Raw genomic sequence first — 16,489 nt, forward strand, 5'->3', positions numbered from 1 at the left:
TCAGGCTTTCTTTATCTGAGCCTTAGATAAGAATCAAAATTTGAAAAATAGGATTAGTGAGATTGACATTTATTTCATATTTTAAACTTATGTTGAAATATGAGATTGCAATCAATTTAAGGCCCTTTTCATTTCCTTGTGCAGTGGTTTTTTTTTGAAATGGACTGTGTTGGACTAATTGAATGGTTCTCATATAAATGAGTTTTGGAATAAAACCCACAGAGACTTGGCCATCATAGAAATACCATTGGTAAGCTGATAGTATAGAAAATGTGTTACAATCAAGGCAACTCCTTCTTGGTGTTAATTTCAGTGGCAGATCTAGGTCACAGTTCATCTTCTGCATACCAGATGCCTCCTCTGAAGCTTAAAATAACAAGACCTATTCAGAAGTATTTTTTCTTTTTATTTTTTTCCTGTGAAATTGCCAAAATATGTAGCAGAGGATAATTAGATGACTATTTTAAAATTGGTCTAACCTTTATATTTAATGGTGTTAACATTTGGTTGCTTGGGAGGATTGCCCAAATTACTGATTTGATATATGAGAAAAGTATTGGATTAATTTTATTTGATAAAAAATATAAATTACTAAGTATTTTAAGAGTTCTCCAAGATTTAGTTACATATAAAAGATGGCCTTTTCTTTTGCAACTTTAAGCAATCTAATTACATTATATTTTGATACATGATTTCAGTTTACTTATAAGTGATGGTTACAAATGAAAGGTTTTATTTTTGTTAAATTTTTATTTTTATTTCTGTTAAACAGACTGAAAGTCATTTGGTATCTGTACACTTCAAAGTCTGACTTGTACATTTAAATATTTTCTTTAGAAAGTTTTTATAATGATTGTAATATCTGATGACTTAGAATGATTTTGTATTAAGTAATGTGATTTGTCATACATTTACATATCATACCAAGTAAATTCTTTACTGTAAAAGCTATTGAACTTGTTCTTCCTAGATCTAGTAATAGGATTAATTGGAGTATCAGTCTTTAACATTGAATTACTGTATCATGTCAGAAATACAGTTTTTGGATGGATAAATTCTATACAATAAATACCACTCCAAGCTTGAAAGATGGTCAGGACCATACCTGTTATTTAGTCCTGAATATTTCTTTCTAGTATTATTTTCCAACTAGTAAATAAAGATGCCATTTTATTTTGGGCTTATCAACCTGTGATAATCCTTCAAAAATTAAAAGTAGTTTTTCAAATTATAAAAGTAATGTACATTTATTGTAGAAATTAGAAAATAAAGATAAGCCAAAAAGAAGAAAGATAGACATTTATAATCCTACCAGCCTGGATAACTGCCATTAATACCTTGGTGTATATTTCTCAGATATTTTTTTGTGTTGTACATATACAGAATATATATAGATTGGTCATACTCTTTTCTCCTTTATGTCTTTTGCTTCTCTCTAGAATATTTTTCCCTAGAAAATATGCCTAGCTTGTTTTATTACTTAGGGCTCTGTCACCTCCCAAAGAGAGCTTCCGTAGCATCTAGAATAGTATACTGTTACTTTCTAGTCCAACTAGACTGTAAGGTCTAGGAGAGTAGGTTTCTGTCAACACTGTAGCTCTAGTGCTTAGAAGGGTTTCTGGCATATAGTGGGTACTGAATAAATGTTTGAATGAATATTTATAAAAATAAGATCAGATTATACATATGTTAGATGCTCTGGAAAGAAAGGTAAGATGTGTATTGCTTACAGTCTAGAGGAAATGTGGACAGTTAATATGGTAAGTTCTATATAATAGAGGAAGTACAGTATTAAGAAAGCACGTAGTAGGAGAAGGTATCCAAATTGGCTGGGGACGAGTTGTTAGAGAAGGCTTTCTGGAAGTGTGACAATGTAAGCATTTCATAACCTTGTAATTTGTCAGTTCTTTTCATCTATAATATAATTTATAGTGGTTTGGTAGTATTTTATCCAGAGTTTAATGTAAATACCAGAGTTTAAATACCAGAGTTTGTATGTAAATACCAGAGTTTAATCCATATCCTGTTGTTAGTCATTTAGGGGATTCCCTAAATAACACTGTCATGCATATCTTTATATGTCTTTTCTTAGTTATTATTTTCTTATTTTCTTGAGTAATTTTTACTTGGGGTGGAGTTTATAGGAGCAAGAATTATAAATATTTTCAGGGCTTTGTACATACTCATTTTTGGGATACCGAATTGCCCTCCATGACAGTTGTACCAGTTTATATTTCTAGCAACAGTATATAAGAATGCCACCCCCCAAACTTGCCAATTTGTTAGGCAAAATGATGATGTTACAGTTTAATTTGTCCTTGTTTGCTTTGCCTATATGTATTGTAGTAGTTTTATAGACAAACAGCAAATTATGGCAAGCTTTAATTTAGATTTTACAGTTTCTGAGCAGATACTCCATACAGTATGGTATATGTGAAATTATTCAGATATTTATCTTTAGTTATCTTTAGTTTTGATTATAAGTCTTATTAGGTTATATGCTTACCTTTGCATTATTTAGCAAAGTCTTCAATCCAGAATATTTTTGTATTTTAAGATCTTTGTCTCATTTTATAAACATGTAAATTATAATGACAAATTCGGAGAAACTGAAAATAGGCTGTTTAATTTGAGATTGCATACCTTAAGAAGCTTGTATGTTGACACTAGGCCTAGTAACTAACTTCTTTTTAATTATTGTGGCCAGAAACACCAGATGAAAATGGTAAAACCCAGAGAGCTGATGATTTTGTCTTGAAGAAAATAAAGAAGAAAAAGAAAAAGAAACACCGAGAAGATATGCGAGGAAGACGCCTTAAAATGTACAATAAGGAAGTACAAACCATCTGTGCTGGCCTGACCCGCATCAGTAAGGAAATCCTCACCCAAGGACAAATAAATAGCACTTCAGGAGTTAATAAGGAGTCCTTCAGGTATCTGAAAGATGAACAGCTGTGTCGATTAAATTTGGGCATGCAAGAATATCGGGTACCCCAAGGAGTACAAACACCTTTTATGACTCACCAGGAACATTCTATTCGTAGAAATTTCTTAAAAACAGGTACTAAATTTAGCAACTTTATTCATGAGGAACACCAGTCCAATGGTGGTGCTCTTGTCCTTCATGCTTACATGGATGAACTCTCATTTTTGTCTCCAATGGAGATGGAGAGATTTTCTGAGGAGTTTCTTGCTTTGACATTCAGTGAAAACGAGAAAAATGCTGCTTACTATGCTTTAGCAATAGTGCATGGAGCGGCTGCTTATCTCCCAGACTTCTTGGACTACTTTGCTTTTAATTTCCCCAACACTCCAGTGAAAATGGAAATTCTGGGCAAGAAAGATATTGAAACAACCACCATTTCAAATTTTCACACTCAGGTAAGGTAAAAATCATTATTAAATTATTTAGTAAATACAGGTTACAGTACCTCAAAAGTATTAACTTCATTCTGTTGCATAACACATAGTGGCACACTTTTGATTAAAATTCATGGTGGTAAAGGTGGTTCAGATTGTTTATAACTCTAATTAAAAAAATCTTAACTGCTGAAATTCTTTGGGGTATGGCTTGTTACTTTCTTGGTCTAAGAAATGCTTTATACCTGTTTTACATCCTTTTTTGTGGAACAAATTTTTATGGAAAACCAGCTTGAAAACCAATCCAGTTTTTTGTAAATTGGGTAATAGTGTGGATGATGTGATTTAGATCTGGTAGCCTCAGGGTAACTAGTTAAGACTTACCTTTTATGTCGTGATAAAACACATGAGGGCATTGGCCTACTTGTCAGGTTTTTGCTGTTTTTGTTTCTCTTCTTTCAGTAACTTGTTGGCAGTCTATCCCAGAAACATATCCCATTTATGTGACTTGGAAGTGTCACTAGGAAGACCGCCATAGCCTCTGCTCCTTCTGCCTATGCATTATAGTAGGTAAAGACATTTTCTCAAGCCGTGCTTGGGCAGCTAGGCTTAAGTCAGCAGGGAAACCTCTCCTTCCTAACCAGTGGTTTTTAACCAAACATTTTTTCAGTGAAGTTATTTTAGGGCATAGAAAGAAGTTGATAATGTGTCCTAGTTTTTTTCTTGCTTGCTTTTTTCATAAGGATTCTGAACATGAATGGTCAGCTGTAATTTGTATTATAGATATAAATTCTACACTAGTTTAGTGGAGACTCTTTCACTTTTTAGAGATTTATGATTATATAACCTGTTTTTTCAGGTTATCTAATAATTTGCTGCCATTCTTTTCCTTAAGATTTTTTTTTAAATAAATAGATTTGCATCACAAGACTCTCAGCTGCCTGCATTATAGTGGTTTCCAGCCACTTAGATTTATATGAAACCTTCTCTGACTTGAATCTTTTTAGTGATTCTTACCATCCTTGCCTCCAATGAGGGGAGTATCCAGTTTAGATTTATGAGCTTCAGAATTTCTCTAATTGAAGTTCTCTCTGCAGTAGAGAGAGCAGGAGCAGCCAATCTGGAGAGGTCGCAAGATGGGGCTGCCCAAGATGTTGGAACACGATGTGCAATAAAGGGCTTCGTCTTGGATTTTGGCCTTATTACCACAATCAGGTACCGAAGTGCTGACTTTTGTAGTAGATTTTCTTTTTTCTTTTTCTTTTTTCTTTTTGAAGGAGTTTTGCCCTTTGAAGGTTAAGGAATCCTATTTTTATAAATATTGGAAAAGGGACTGAAAGTAATTCTCTTAAATATAGTTCTTAATCCTCCTAAGTCCCTATTTAACAAAGAAGGATATTGCTGAGAGCAGAATTAATGTTCTCTATCAATTTTTTCATTTAGAAAAATGCAGCAAATTTTCTATTTTAATTGATAGACCAGCAAACATATCTGAGAAATAAGCCAGAAACTTGAGGGTGGGGGGAATATCTTGGTTTTCTAATGGTGATTTTTTAACTTTCACATTAGCTAGTCTCTAGTGGATCAAGCTTATATGTCAATAGACAGTACCCAGTCTAAATAATTAATGGAATAAAATATCTCTAAATATTCCCTGCTGATTTTTGTCCTCCATCTAATTTTTTTAATGGAGCTGAAATTTAAATGACTGTACCAACAACTTACCTTGAGATTTGCTTTGAGATTTATAAAGTAGCCACTTTTTAAGAACATAACAAGTATTATTAATCATTTCAACCACGTAAGGATATTGAAGACTGTTAAGTAAGTCTTGTGTTCCAGTGATCCTGGCACTTTATTTATGAATTTCAGTCATTGGAGAGACATGAGGTGTGGGTATGGGAAATTGTCATAGCCCGTGAAACTATGAATTTGCAGCTGAAATTTTTGGCACTTGGGACGGAACCTCACATAGTTCAGATTTGTTTAGCACTTTGGGGTTTATAGAAATGCTTTCATGTTCATATCTTACTATTTGAAGTAATCTGGTGGGGGGTAGGTAAGCAGTTTTATCTGTTTTTCATTGAAGAAACTGAGGTTTGGAGATGTTCATTATTATAACAAGGTCATGTAGCTAGTAAGTAGAAATATTGTTCAGGGGATTCCCTGGTGGCCAAGTGGTTAGGACTTGGTGCTTTCACTGCTGAGGGCCCATGTTCAATCCCTGGCTAGGGAACTAAGATCCCATAAGCCATGCAACATGCCTCCCTCTCCCCTCCAGAAAGAAACAGTGTGCAAACCTAAGCCACGGAAACAACAGATGCATTGTTTTACCAATACTCCTTCCCTCACTGATGAAACTAGTGCTTTTATTTGTCTAAATATTGTGGTTAGTGAAATTAAAATATCTCACTTTAATACAGTGTTCGAAAGCTATTGTAATGTTTTTCAAAATACTCTTAGATTGTTGGGAATTAAGTGAATACCTTATGAATTCTGTGTTTTGTTAAGCCTTATGAAGTTCTGTTAAACCTAAAAATAAAGCAAAGTAAATTTTTTATTACCTTAGAGATACAGTTAATGGAAGTTATTTATAGTTTAAATATGTAGCCATGATAATTATTCATGACTATATTTCAAGACAGTTTATTCAGCAAACATTTGTTGAGAACTTTTCATGTACTGCACAGTCTGTTCTTAAAAGGACTAATTGATGAGCTCAATCCTAGTGGAAGAGATGAATAAACTAGCAATTATAATACAGTTTTAAGTATTAGAATAGAGGTATGCATAGGCAAAACCCTAATAGAGGGAGCACAGTTTGTGGTGTTACCTAACTCAGACTTAAAGTGACTAGAAAAGGCATTTTAAAGCATGTGATGCTTGAATAGAGTCTTGAAAGAAGATTACTTAGCGTAATAAGGTCATTTTAAACATAGTGAATCATGAATAATAGCCTGTGCAAACATACAGAGGCATTAGAGAATGGGGCACTTTCAGGAAGCTGCAAATAGCTTGACATGCATAGTAAGAGTACATGCTGACTGTTAAGGGCAGTTAACACTGGAGAGAGAGACCAAATCAAAGTTGTGAAGAGCTTCGTATGATGTGCTTAAAAAACGTACTTTTTCTCAAAAGAAATGGGGAATCATTGGTAAATTTTAATACTAGAGTGCTATCAAGTTATGTTTGCAAAGATCACACAGTAGTGTGAAGGGTGAAATTGAGGAAAATGAGATTGAAAGCAAGAAGACTGGTTAGATTACTATGGTAACTAGATTGGAAATGATCCATGTCCAAACTGATATTGACATTAGAGAGGAAGGAATGAAATTTGAAAAATAATTAGAAGATGGGATTAATTGCACTTGGTGAGGGAGAAGAATGGAGTATTAAAATGCAGTTTGGACAAATGAGTGGACTGTGGTGACAAAGTCAATAAAGGATTGAAAAAGTTGGTTTCTAGGTGTTGAGTTTAGTTTGAGATATTTTATGTTGCGGTACTTGTGAAGACTAACAGAAATTTCTGTCTGTTAGATAGTTAGATATATGGATCTTAGACTGGGAGACATATCTAGACCTAAGATACAGAAGTTGGACCATTAGCATATAGATGATCCAGGGACAGCATTAGAAGTGGAAGAGATGAAGCTGTGAATGGAATTCTTGGATGCATCCACATGTATGAGGAACATGGGAAGAATTCAAAAAGAGGTAGAAGGATGGTTACAGTACAACTTTTCTAGGTTTTAAGAATTGATGAAGGGCTTAAATATCACATCTATATTAGGAGTCAGGTAAGATAAGGACAGAAAAGTGTTAGGCTGCTTAATTAGGAATTTAATTGGAAATATTATTTAGACCAGTGCTTTGCAAACAGTGGCCATTTTAAATATTGTAAAATATGCTTTTTTTAAGAAGCTTGCTACTTGCTCTATGAATAAATTTGGCGCTACCAGGGAGCTTGCTAGAAATGCAGACTCTCAGATCCCTACCCAGATCTTCTGAGTCAGAATCTGCATTTTAACTAGATCCTCAGGTTATTCATATACATATTAAAGTTTGAGAAGTACTACTTTAGAACTTACTGGCTCTGGCCGGAGAAAGTAAAATTCAAATGTAGGTTTTGTTATGCGCAAGAAAAATTATAGCTTCTGTTACTTTTATGTATTTAAATTATTGTAGTAGACAAGCTAGGATGCACATAGAAGTGTTTGTTTTCTCTTACTGTTCAAAAAAAGTCAAATGTTTTAACACCAAAGGAGGTAAGTTCATGATAAGTATCAGTTGAAGCTGATTCTCAAATTTGATTACTTCTTTCTTAGAAGTTGATAACAGGATAATTTTGTAAAGTTGAGTTTCCAATCTAAAGGACTACACATATATTGATAATATGATATTTTTATAATTCTGTAGGATTATTCAGGTCAAATTAAGTTTTAAATAATCATTGGCTAAATAACAGTTTTGACCAAAAGTTTGTGTGTGTGGAATCTTTTGGTCAGTTAATGGAGAAAAATTAGTGTTCACTTAATGGAGAAAAATTAGTGTTCACTTAATGGAGAAAAATTAGTGTTCACTTAGAAATGTATTTCCTTCTTTAAAAACTATGGAATATATATAATTTATGATTTTTTTTTTTGCTTGGATGTTATTGCTTATAATTATTAGCTACTTGGAAACTTTTTTTTATGGTTTGAAGTGTGATAGTTATGCGATAAGTATGCACTCCTTGGTTTGGGAACCAGGATCCCACTTGACGTGGGGCAACTGAATCTGAGAGCTGCAACTAGAGAAGACTGTGAGCAGCAACAAAGAGCCTGCATGCCACAACTAAGACCCAACGCAGCCACATAAATAAATAAATATTTTAAAAAAAGAGAGCGTAGAACTAGAAGAGTGCTTTGTAGCTTGGTAAATAACTGAGAAACTCTTAAGGAACTACACATCAATGTGTTACATAAAAGAAGAAATAAATATTTTTGTTAACTGACTTTATAAAACAGCATAAAAATGGTAGGTTTGTTTTTTTTTTCTCTCATTCTAAATACAGCTTACAATAGACTCGTTTTGACTCACGCTGTTTTTTTACTGTATGTTTTAAAGTGGGAATGCCTTTCTATTCACAGGTCACAAGGTTAGGAAGATTGCTGGCTAGCTTTTTCCTTTCTGTTTTTTTTTAAACAATCAGCTGGAAAAGGCTTCTTCCTGAAAGATGAGTTCTATGCAGTAATTACTACCCTGCCACCCCTCACCACCTCTCCTCCCCCTGGGGTTTTTCCATATTGTGTATTTCTAGCTTGATGTTCTACTAGGTTTTTCTTTTTTAAAAAGAAGTTGTTTTGTTTTATTCTTGTAGAGCAGTTTTGGTTCACAGCAAAATTGAGAGGAAGGTACAGAAATTTCCTATATACTCCCAGCCCCCACATATGCATAGTTCCTCCCATTATCAGCATATCCCGCCCCCCCAGCCCCCAACCCCCCACCCCCCACCCCCGTCTCCCCTGCCAGAGTGGTAAATTTAATCGCTGAATCTACACTGATAACATCGTAATCACCCAAGGTTCATAGTTTACATTACACTTCATTCCTGGTATTGTACAATCTCTGGGTTTGGACTAATGGATAATGATATATGTTCATCATTAGGGTAACATACAGAGTATTTTCAAACTGCCCGAAAAATTCTCTGCGCTGTGCCTGATTCTTCCCTTTCTCCCCTTCTAACCCCTGCCAACCACTGATCTTTTTAGTGTTTCCATAGTTTCAACTTTAAAAGAATGTCATATAGTTGGAATCATATATGTAGCCTTTTCAGATTAGCTTCTTCCACTTAGTAAAATATACACTTACGTTTCCTCTGTGTCTTTTCATGGCTTGCTGTGTGTGCTTAGTCACTCAGTTGTGTCTGACTCTTTGCAACCCCATGGACTGTAGCCCACCAGGCTCCTCTGTCCATGGGGATTCTCCAGGCAAGAATACTGGAGTGGGTTGCCGTGCCCTTCTCCAGGAGATCTTCCCAACCCAGGGATTGAACCCAGGTCTCCCACCTTGAGGGCACATTCTTTACAATCTGAGCCACCAGGGAAGCCTGCTTGATAGCTCATTGATAGCCAGTGTGATAGCTCATCATGGCTTGATCAGTTCAGTCGCTCGGTCGTTTCCGACTCTTTGCGACCCCATGGACTGCAGCTCACCAGCCTTCCCTGTCCATCGTCAGCTCCTGGATCTTGCTCAAACTCATGTCCATCGAGTCAGTGATGCCATTCAACCATCTCATCCTCTGTCGTCCCCTTCTCCTCCTGCCTTCAGTCTTTCCCAGCATTAGGCTCTTTTCCATTGAGTCAGTTCTTCCCATCAGGTAGCCAAAGTATTGGAGCTTCAGCTTCAGCATCAGTCCTTCCAATGGATATTCAGGGTTGATTTCCTTTACAATTGACTAGTTTGATCTCCTTGCAGTCCAAGGGACTCTCAAGAGTCTTCTCCAACACCACAGTTCAAAAGCATCAATTCTTCGGTGCTCAGCCCTGTTTATAGTCCAACTCTCACAACCATACATGACTACTGGAAACTCTAGTTTTGACTAGACGGACCTTTGTCGGCAAAGTAATGTCTCTGCTTTTTAATATGCTGTCTAGGTTGGTCATAGGTTTTCTTGCAATAAGCAAGTGTCTTTTAATTTCATGGCTGCAGTCACCATCCGGAGAAGGCAATGGCACCCCACTCCAGTACTCTTGCCTGGAAAATCCCATGGACAGAGGAGCCTGGTAGGCTGCAGTCCATGGGGTCATTAAGAGTTGGACACGACTGAGAGACTTCACTTTCACTTTTCACTTTCATGCATTGGAGAAGGAAATGGCAACCCACTCCAGTGTTCTTGCCTGGAGAATCCCAGGGACGGGGGAGCCTGATGGGCTGCCATCTGTGGGGTCGCACAGAGTCGGACACGACTGAAGCGACTTAGCAGCAGCAGCAGCAGCAGTCACCATCTGCAGTGATTTTGGAGCCCAAATAAAGTCCGTCACTGTTTCCATTGTTTCTCCATCTATTTGCCATGAAGTGATGGGACCGGATGCCACGATTTTAGTTTTTTGAATGTCCTCTTTCACTTTCATCAAGAGGCTCTTCAGTTCCTCTTCGCTTTCTGCCATAATGGTGGTGTCATATGCATATCTGAGGTTATTGATATTTCCTCCTGCAGTTTTGATTCCAGCTCGTGCTTCATCCAGCTTGGCATTTCACATGATGTACTCTCCTTTTTTTTAGGGCTAAATATTACTAATGTTTCATTGTTTGGATGTACCACAGTTTATTTATCCATTCACTTATTAAAGAATTTGTTGGTTGCTTCCAGGTTTTGGCTATTATGAGTAAAGCTACTGTCTTCTAATTTTTAACTGATCTATGGCTATCCTTATTACAAGGTGTATTATTGGGGAGCACAGCTGAAGCTTCTTTAACACTCAGCAGTTGATACAGGGTAACTTTATAAAGTTAAGTTTCTGATCTAAAGGACTACATGTGTATTGACATAGAGCAATATATATTGCAAAATATATTCAAATATAATTGTTCCAACTTTTATAGATACTATAAAGACATTTAAAAATTTAATGCCTGCAAAGCTAACTACCATTTTCTCATGGGCATTACCCTCCTATGTACAAACTATCCTCCCCTACTCGCTTTGCCTTCTGATTTTACTAGAGGCTGAGTTTTCCCTTTTTGGCATTATGTCTCTTGCTTCCATAGCAGCCTTATTTTTTCCTGTTCTTTGTTCTCTACATACCTCCCTCCAGTCCTTGTTATACTTGCTTCTTCCTTCCCATCACATACTTTGGGAAGTGGTAGAACTCAGTTTGTTCTTTGCTTGCAAGTGCCGTTTCCAGGCCAGAGTTTCTCAAACATGCCAGATCCTAAGAATAATCTGGGCTTGCTAGTTCGAGACACATATTTAGAATCTCATGTTCCACTCCTGGAATTTCTGCTTCATTCTGTCTAGAGTGAGACCTGAGATAAAATAAATACTCAAGTGATTTGATTCTTGTGAACAGGCAAGTGTAAGAAACACTAAACAACTTTATCATTCCAAACAGAAACTCTATACCCACTTCCCTAGGATCTTTACTCACCCCCATCCCATCTTTCCCCCTTCCATTGCCCTATGAAGAAAATTGCACATTATTTTATATGTTTCCTTCATTTTAATTAAAGAAATATTTTTATTCTCCCAAGAAGTCAGTCTTTATTCTGTGAAATTTATTATTTCAGTATATATCATCTAATGTTTTGCTATGTATGTATGCACATATAAACAATGTTATATAACAATTTTGTGTGATTTAACACTATAAATCATAAATGGCATGTATCATTCTACACATTGCTTTGGTTCAACATTGCTTTTTTAAAATTTCAACATTGCTTTTTAGAATTACATTGATACATGTAATTCTTTTTATTTTATTTATTTATTCTTAATTTATTTATTTTAGTTGGGGGCTAATTACTTTACAATATTGTAGTGGTTTTTGCCATACATTGACATGAATTCTGATTCGTTTATTTTAACTACTGTGTGTGTGTGTGTGTATGTGTGTGTGACTATATCACTTTATTTATTTTCTTGTTTTTGAGTATTTAGCATGTTTGCGGTTTTGTCATACTACTGTGTTGGATTAAGAATATATTTGGAGATTTATCCTGAGGTGTATATATCTTGTATACATCCCACATATCCTGTACACGTATATAGTGGGATTTCTCTTTGCCTTTTTCTCTTTTTCTGGGAGTCTGTGACTATTTTGTTGCCTTAATTCAGTGACTCAAATGTCTGAAAAGTCTTTCTTCTACCATTACATTTGATTGGTAGTTCAGGTAGATGTGAAATTCTAGGTTGGAGATCATTTATCTGTAGATTTATAAAGATGTTGCTCCAGTATCTTTAAGCTTTGAGTGTTGCTACTGAGAAATCCAATGTCAAGGTGTCCTGTTTTTTCTCTCTGGAAGCTTTCAAAACCTCTTTACTGTAGAATTTCAAATCACTGAGAATAATGTGCCTTGAGATGGGTCTCTTTTTGCTTTTTTTTATTTTTAGTTTATGAAATAAATGATATATAAACAGGTATAAAGAATAATAAGCACATGTATTCTCACCACTTGGCCCAAGGGCATGAAATATCACTAATGTAGTTGAAGGCCACCTCCAACCCCTGTGGTTTTTCTCAGGTCTCATTAGTATGAGTCTTTTTGTTGTTGTTGTTCACTCTGATGAACATTTAGATTTTTTCAGTGTGGAAATGCATATCCTTCTGTTTGGGTAAATTTTCTTCTGTTACTTCTTTGTTAATTTCCTCACCTCAATTTTCCTGTCCTTCTGAAACTTTTACGAGTTGGATTGAGCCTCCAATTTTCTTATCGATCCTTTTATTTTTCTTTGTCTTTTTATTCTACTTTTTGGGGAGATTTAACTATCTTCTTTTTCTCCTGTTGGTTTGTTTCAGCTGTACTACTTTGTATTTAAGAGCTTGTTCTTGTTTTTTGCTTTTTTTCTTCTTTTAAAAAAGTAACTTTCCTGTTTTTATTTCATGAATGCAGTATCATCTTTCATCTCTCTGATGGTATTAATTATACTTATTTTGAAATTTTCGTTTATCTCTAAGTTGTCTCTGTTTCATCAAGTTTCTTTTTGTTTGTCTTAATCTTCTGTTTATGTTAGATATTTTCTTCAAACGTCTGGTGATCTGTTTATATTTAAATATGAGTCAGTACAAAACTGATGAACTTGTAGGTGGGACTTACCATTTGATGATGACTTGGTAAGGAATCTGGGCATGTCATTATCAGAAAACTCTAGATATTAGCATTTTGAGATCTTTTCTTTGGGGCTTTTAATTTTTTACAGCTAAGAATCTACCACATTTTTGCTAGAGGAGTAGAGTAGCTTGTACCCCTGTCTGCTAGAATTCTTGGAACTGAACTGTGGAAGTAGGTAGGTGATTTCATTGTTAAACTATATGGAATTTTAATTCTGTCTTTTCAGTATACAGGGTTTCTTTCACACTTCCACAGTTGTACCTGGTAGTTTTGTTTCTATAACCTCTTGTCCACTTACTCCACAAATATAGATAGGATAAGAAAAAGCATTGGATGTGGGAGGTGGAAGGTAAGTGGAGGGGTCTGACTGACTTGTAAACCGATTTTAAACCCATCTTCATTGTTTTAGTTCTGTGCCTTGTTTACCATCTTCTGTGATATTTAGCCTTTCCATGAGTTTGTACCACAAACTTGCTTTTGAGGTATCTTCTATACTCAGTATTCAAAGTTCTCAGTTTGCTGATTCTCTTACAGATTTTTTACCTTCAGAATATGTTTTGATAGCTTGTATCTATCATTTTTACTTATGTTTGAGCTTCTGGAATTTATAGCTTTTCTGTTTTACTCTTAATTGAGTGGGGTTTTGTTAAGGAATAAAAATAAATCTTACGTTCAGTCTACCTTAACTAGCAGCCTTCTTTACCTTTTCACTACTCTTTGCATTAATATTAAAATATCACACAAAAGAAGACATAAATGGAAAGATACACCACATTCTTGGATTAAGAAGAATCAACATCAGAATGATTTCCCTAAATTGTAAATCAAACATAATCCCAATAAGAACCCCAGTAATTGTTTTTTTCTGGGACAATCACTTGACTTGGAAGTTTATGTGAAAAAATAGATAAGAACTTTGAAAAAGAAAAGCAGTGATGGAAGAATGCCTTATCAGATACCAATATATTTTAAAGATTTAATTATTAAATAAGTATATACTAGTTTATGAACATTGTTCAGTGAAACAGAAAAGTCCAGAAATAGACCCAAATATGTATACACATGTGATATATAAAAATGATAGCATCTGAAGTCATTGGTGACAGAGAGATGGTAGTGCTGGGACATCAGGGTATCTAGAGTTTACATTAGTATTTGTATCACTGTATTCCATCATAAATTCCAAATGGGATCAATGATTTAAAGGTAGAAAATCAAGAGAAATATAAGAAAACAAGGAAGAATTCTTTCATAACTTTGGAGTGGCAAAGGTCTTTTTAACTATGACCAAAACAAAACTAAAAATCACAGTAAACAAGGTCAAAAGACAAATTTGTATCACTGACAGAGGGTTAACCTTTCTAAACTATAAAGAGCTCTAGAAATAATAACAGATAAGAGAAATACTAGCAACATAGTATAAAAATAAGCATTACAAATGGACACTTCACAAAAAAAGAAATACAAATGGCCCTTTAATCTTCTTGTCTGAAAAGGTATGCAATTTCATTCCTAAGAAAATGAAATTAAAACTACTAAAATGCCAGTTTTAACTTATTAGTGAAAATCCAGAAGTTTTTTTAATATCCTCTTAATGGGGTAGTGGGGCAACTCGTACTTTCTTATATTGCTGGTCAAAGCTTATACACCCTATTGAGGGTTGCTCCGTCTTTCCATCCTAATTCTCCCTGATCCTGTGTCCTTCTCTAACCACAAACCATTCTTATTTTCACAGTCAAACTTCTTGAAAGAATTGTCTGCATTTGCTGTCTCCATTTCCTTATATCTCCACATCGGTTTGGTTTCTGGCCTCATAATTAATTTCCCTGAAACATCTCTTGCTAAGGTCACCAGTGAGGATTTTTCATCTTCATCTTCCTAGAAGTCTCAGCAGCATTTTGATCAAATTCCTTGAGATATTTTCTTACTTTGATTTTCATAATACTGTGCTCTCTTGGTTTTCTTCAAACCTCTCTGACTACTTGACAACTCCTTTACTTTGTTTTTTTGTCGACTTTTCTTTCCCCTTTGTGTTTTCTAATTTGGAGCTTTCCAAGATGCTTGCTCTTTTAACTCTTATTTTCTCTAGTCAGGTCTCTTTTAAAACTAAGTTAACAAATTACCACAAAACATAGTGCCTAAATGTTACGGAAGTGTGGAGGGGGGCGGGGCAGGGGGGAGTGCCCTGCTACTCACTGCTCAAAAGCCAATAAGCAAGCCAGGTTGCTGGAAAGGAAAAGTGAAAGTGTAGTCGCTCAGTCATGTCTGACTCTTTGCAGCCCCATGAACTGTAGCCTGCCAGGCTCCTCTGTCCATGGAATTCTCTAGGCAAGAATACTGGAGTGGATTGCCATTTCCTTCTCCAGGGGATCTTCCCAAACCAGGGATTGAACCTGGGTTTCCCGCATTGTGGGCAGGTGAAAAGGAAAGTTTCCATTATTTCAGGTGCCAGCAACTGGGGTTGGGGAGGGCTGGTGGCGAGAGTACAGACATCTGTCCAAAGGCTGACTCCCCAACCCTGACAAGCAGGGAGTGAGAGCATTTATAGACAGAGTGGCAGAGGGGATCTCCATGCAGAAACAGCACAGTCATCTCTAACAGTCATCTTCAAATTGGTCATCAGTGGTCTGACTGGCATCATCATGATGGTTTTAGGTACAGTTAATCTTCAGTTCGGGGTGGACTTACTCTCATTTCTTTGCGGTCAGTTCTTGGAATTGTGGCAGCTCAGGTTCTTGATTCAGTCTGGTCATCATGTAGTTAACTTTTCCATCTGAGGTTTTAGTATCTACAAGACAGCTCACAGGATATGGCTCAGAATATTATCTATAGCCCTTGCTAAGTTGCTTCAGTCGTGTCCGACTCTGTGCGACCCCATAGATGGCAGCCCACCAGGTTCCTCCGTCCCTGGGATTCTCCAGACAAGAACACTGGAGTGGGTTGCCATTTCCTTCTCCAATGCATGAAAGGGAAAAGTGAAAGTTAAGTTGCTCAGTCGCGTCCAACTCTTAGCGACCCCATGGACTGCAGCCTACCAGGCTCCTCCGTCCATGGGATTCTCCAGGCAAGAGTACTGGAGTGGGTTGCCATTGCCTTCTCCGATAGCCCTTGAGAAAGAGCTTAAGGTCCTTGACTGTGCTTAATGACTACATTATTATTATTTAGTCTCCTTTGACTATTTTCCTTTGTTTCCACATTTCTCACTTCTCTGAGTAAACTTATTCTTGACTAAAGTTTTCCACAGGCAAAAGGCAGGCAGAGGACATGGTAGGGGGTGGTAAGGACCATGTGGTCCTGCTCCATTTCATTAAGG

At 36.0% G+C, this 16,489-nt stretch overlaps 1 protein-coding gene across 5 annotated transcripts in view; it reads left to right on the forward strand.

The window, feature by feature from the left end:
- The window catches only part of RSBN1 (round spermatid basic protein 1), a 45,553-nt gene that overhangs the window by 8,164 nt on the left and 20,900 nt on the right, over positions 1 to 16,489 (forward strand). For 3 of the 5 annotated variants that reach the window (XM_081493465.1, XM_081493466.1, XM_081493464.1), the window contains exon 2: positions 2,708 to 3,381. In XM_081493465.1, coding sequence (XP_081349591.1) covers positions 2,708 to 3,381 — 674 coding nt within the window. Of the gene's footprint in view, positions 1 to 2,707; positions 3,382 to 4,457; positions 4,576 to 16,489 lie in introns of all 5 variants that reach the window. The other 2 variants (XM_081493468.1, XM_081493467.1) reach the window with 1 other exon arrangement.

This window comes from Giraffa tippelskirchi, chromosome 5 (genome assembly GCF_054371585.1).
Source record: "Giraffa tippelskirchi isolate mGirTip1 chromosome 5, T2T-mGirTip1v1.2.pri, whole genome shotgun sequence".
Taxonomy (NCBI): Eukaryota; Metazoa; Chordata; class Mammalia; order Artiodactyla; family Giraffidae; genus Giraffa; species Giraffa tippelskirchi.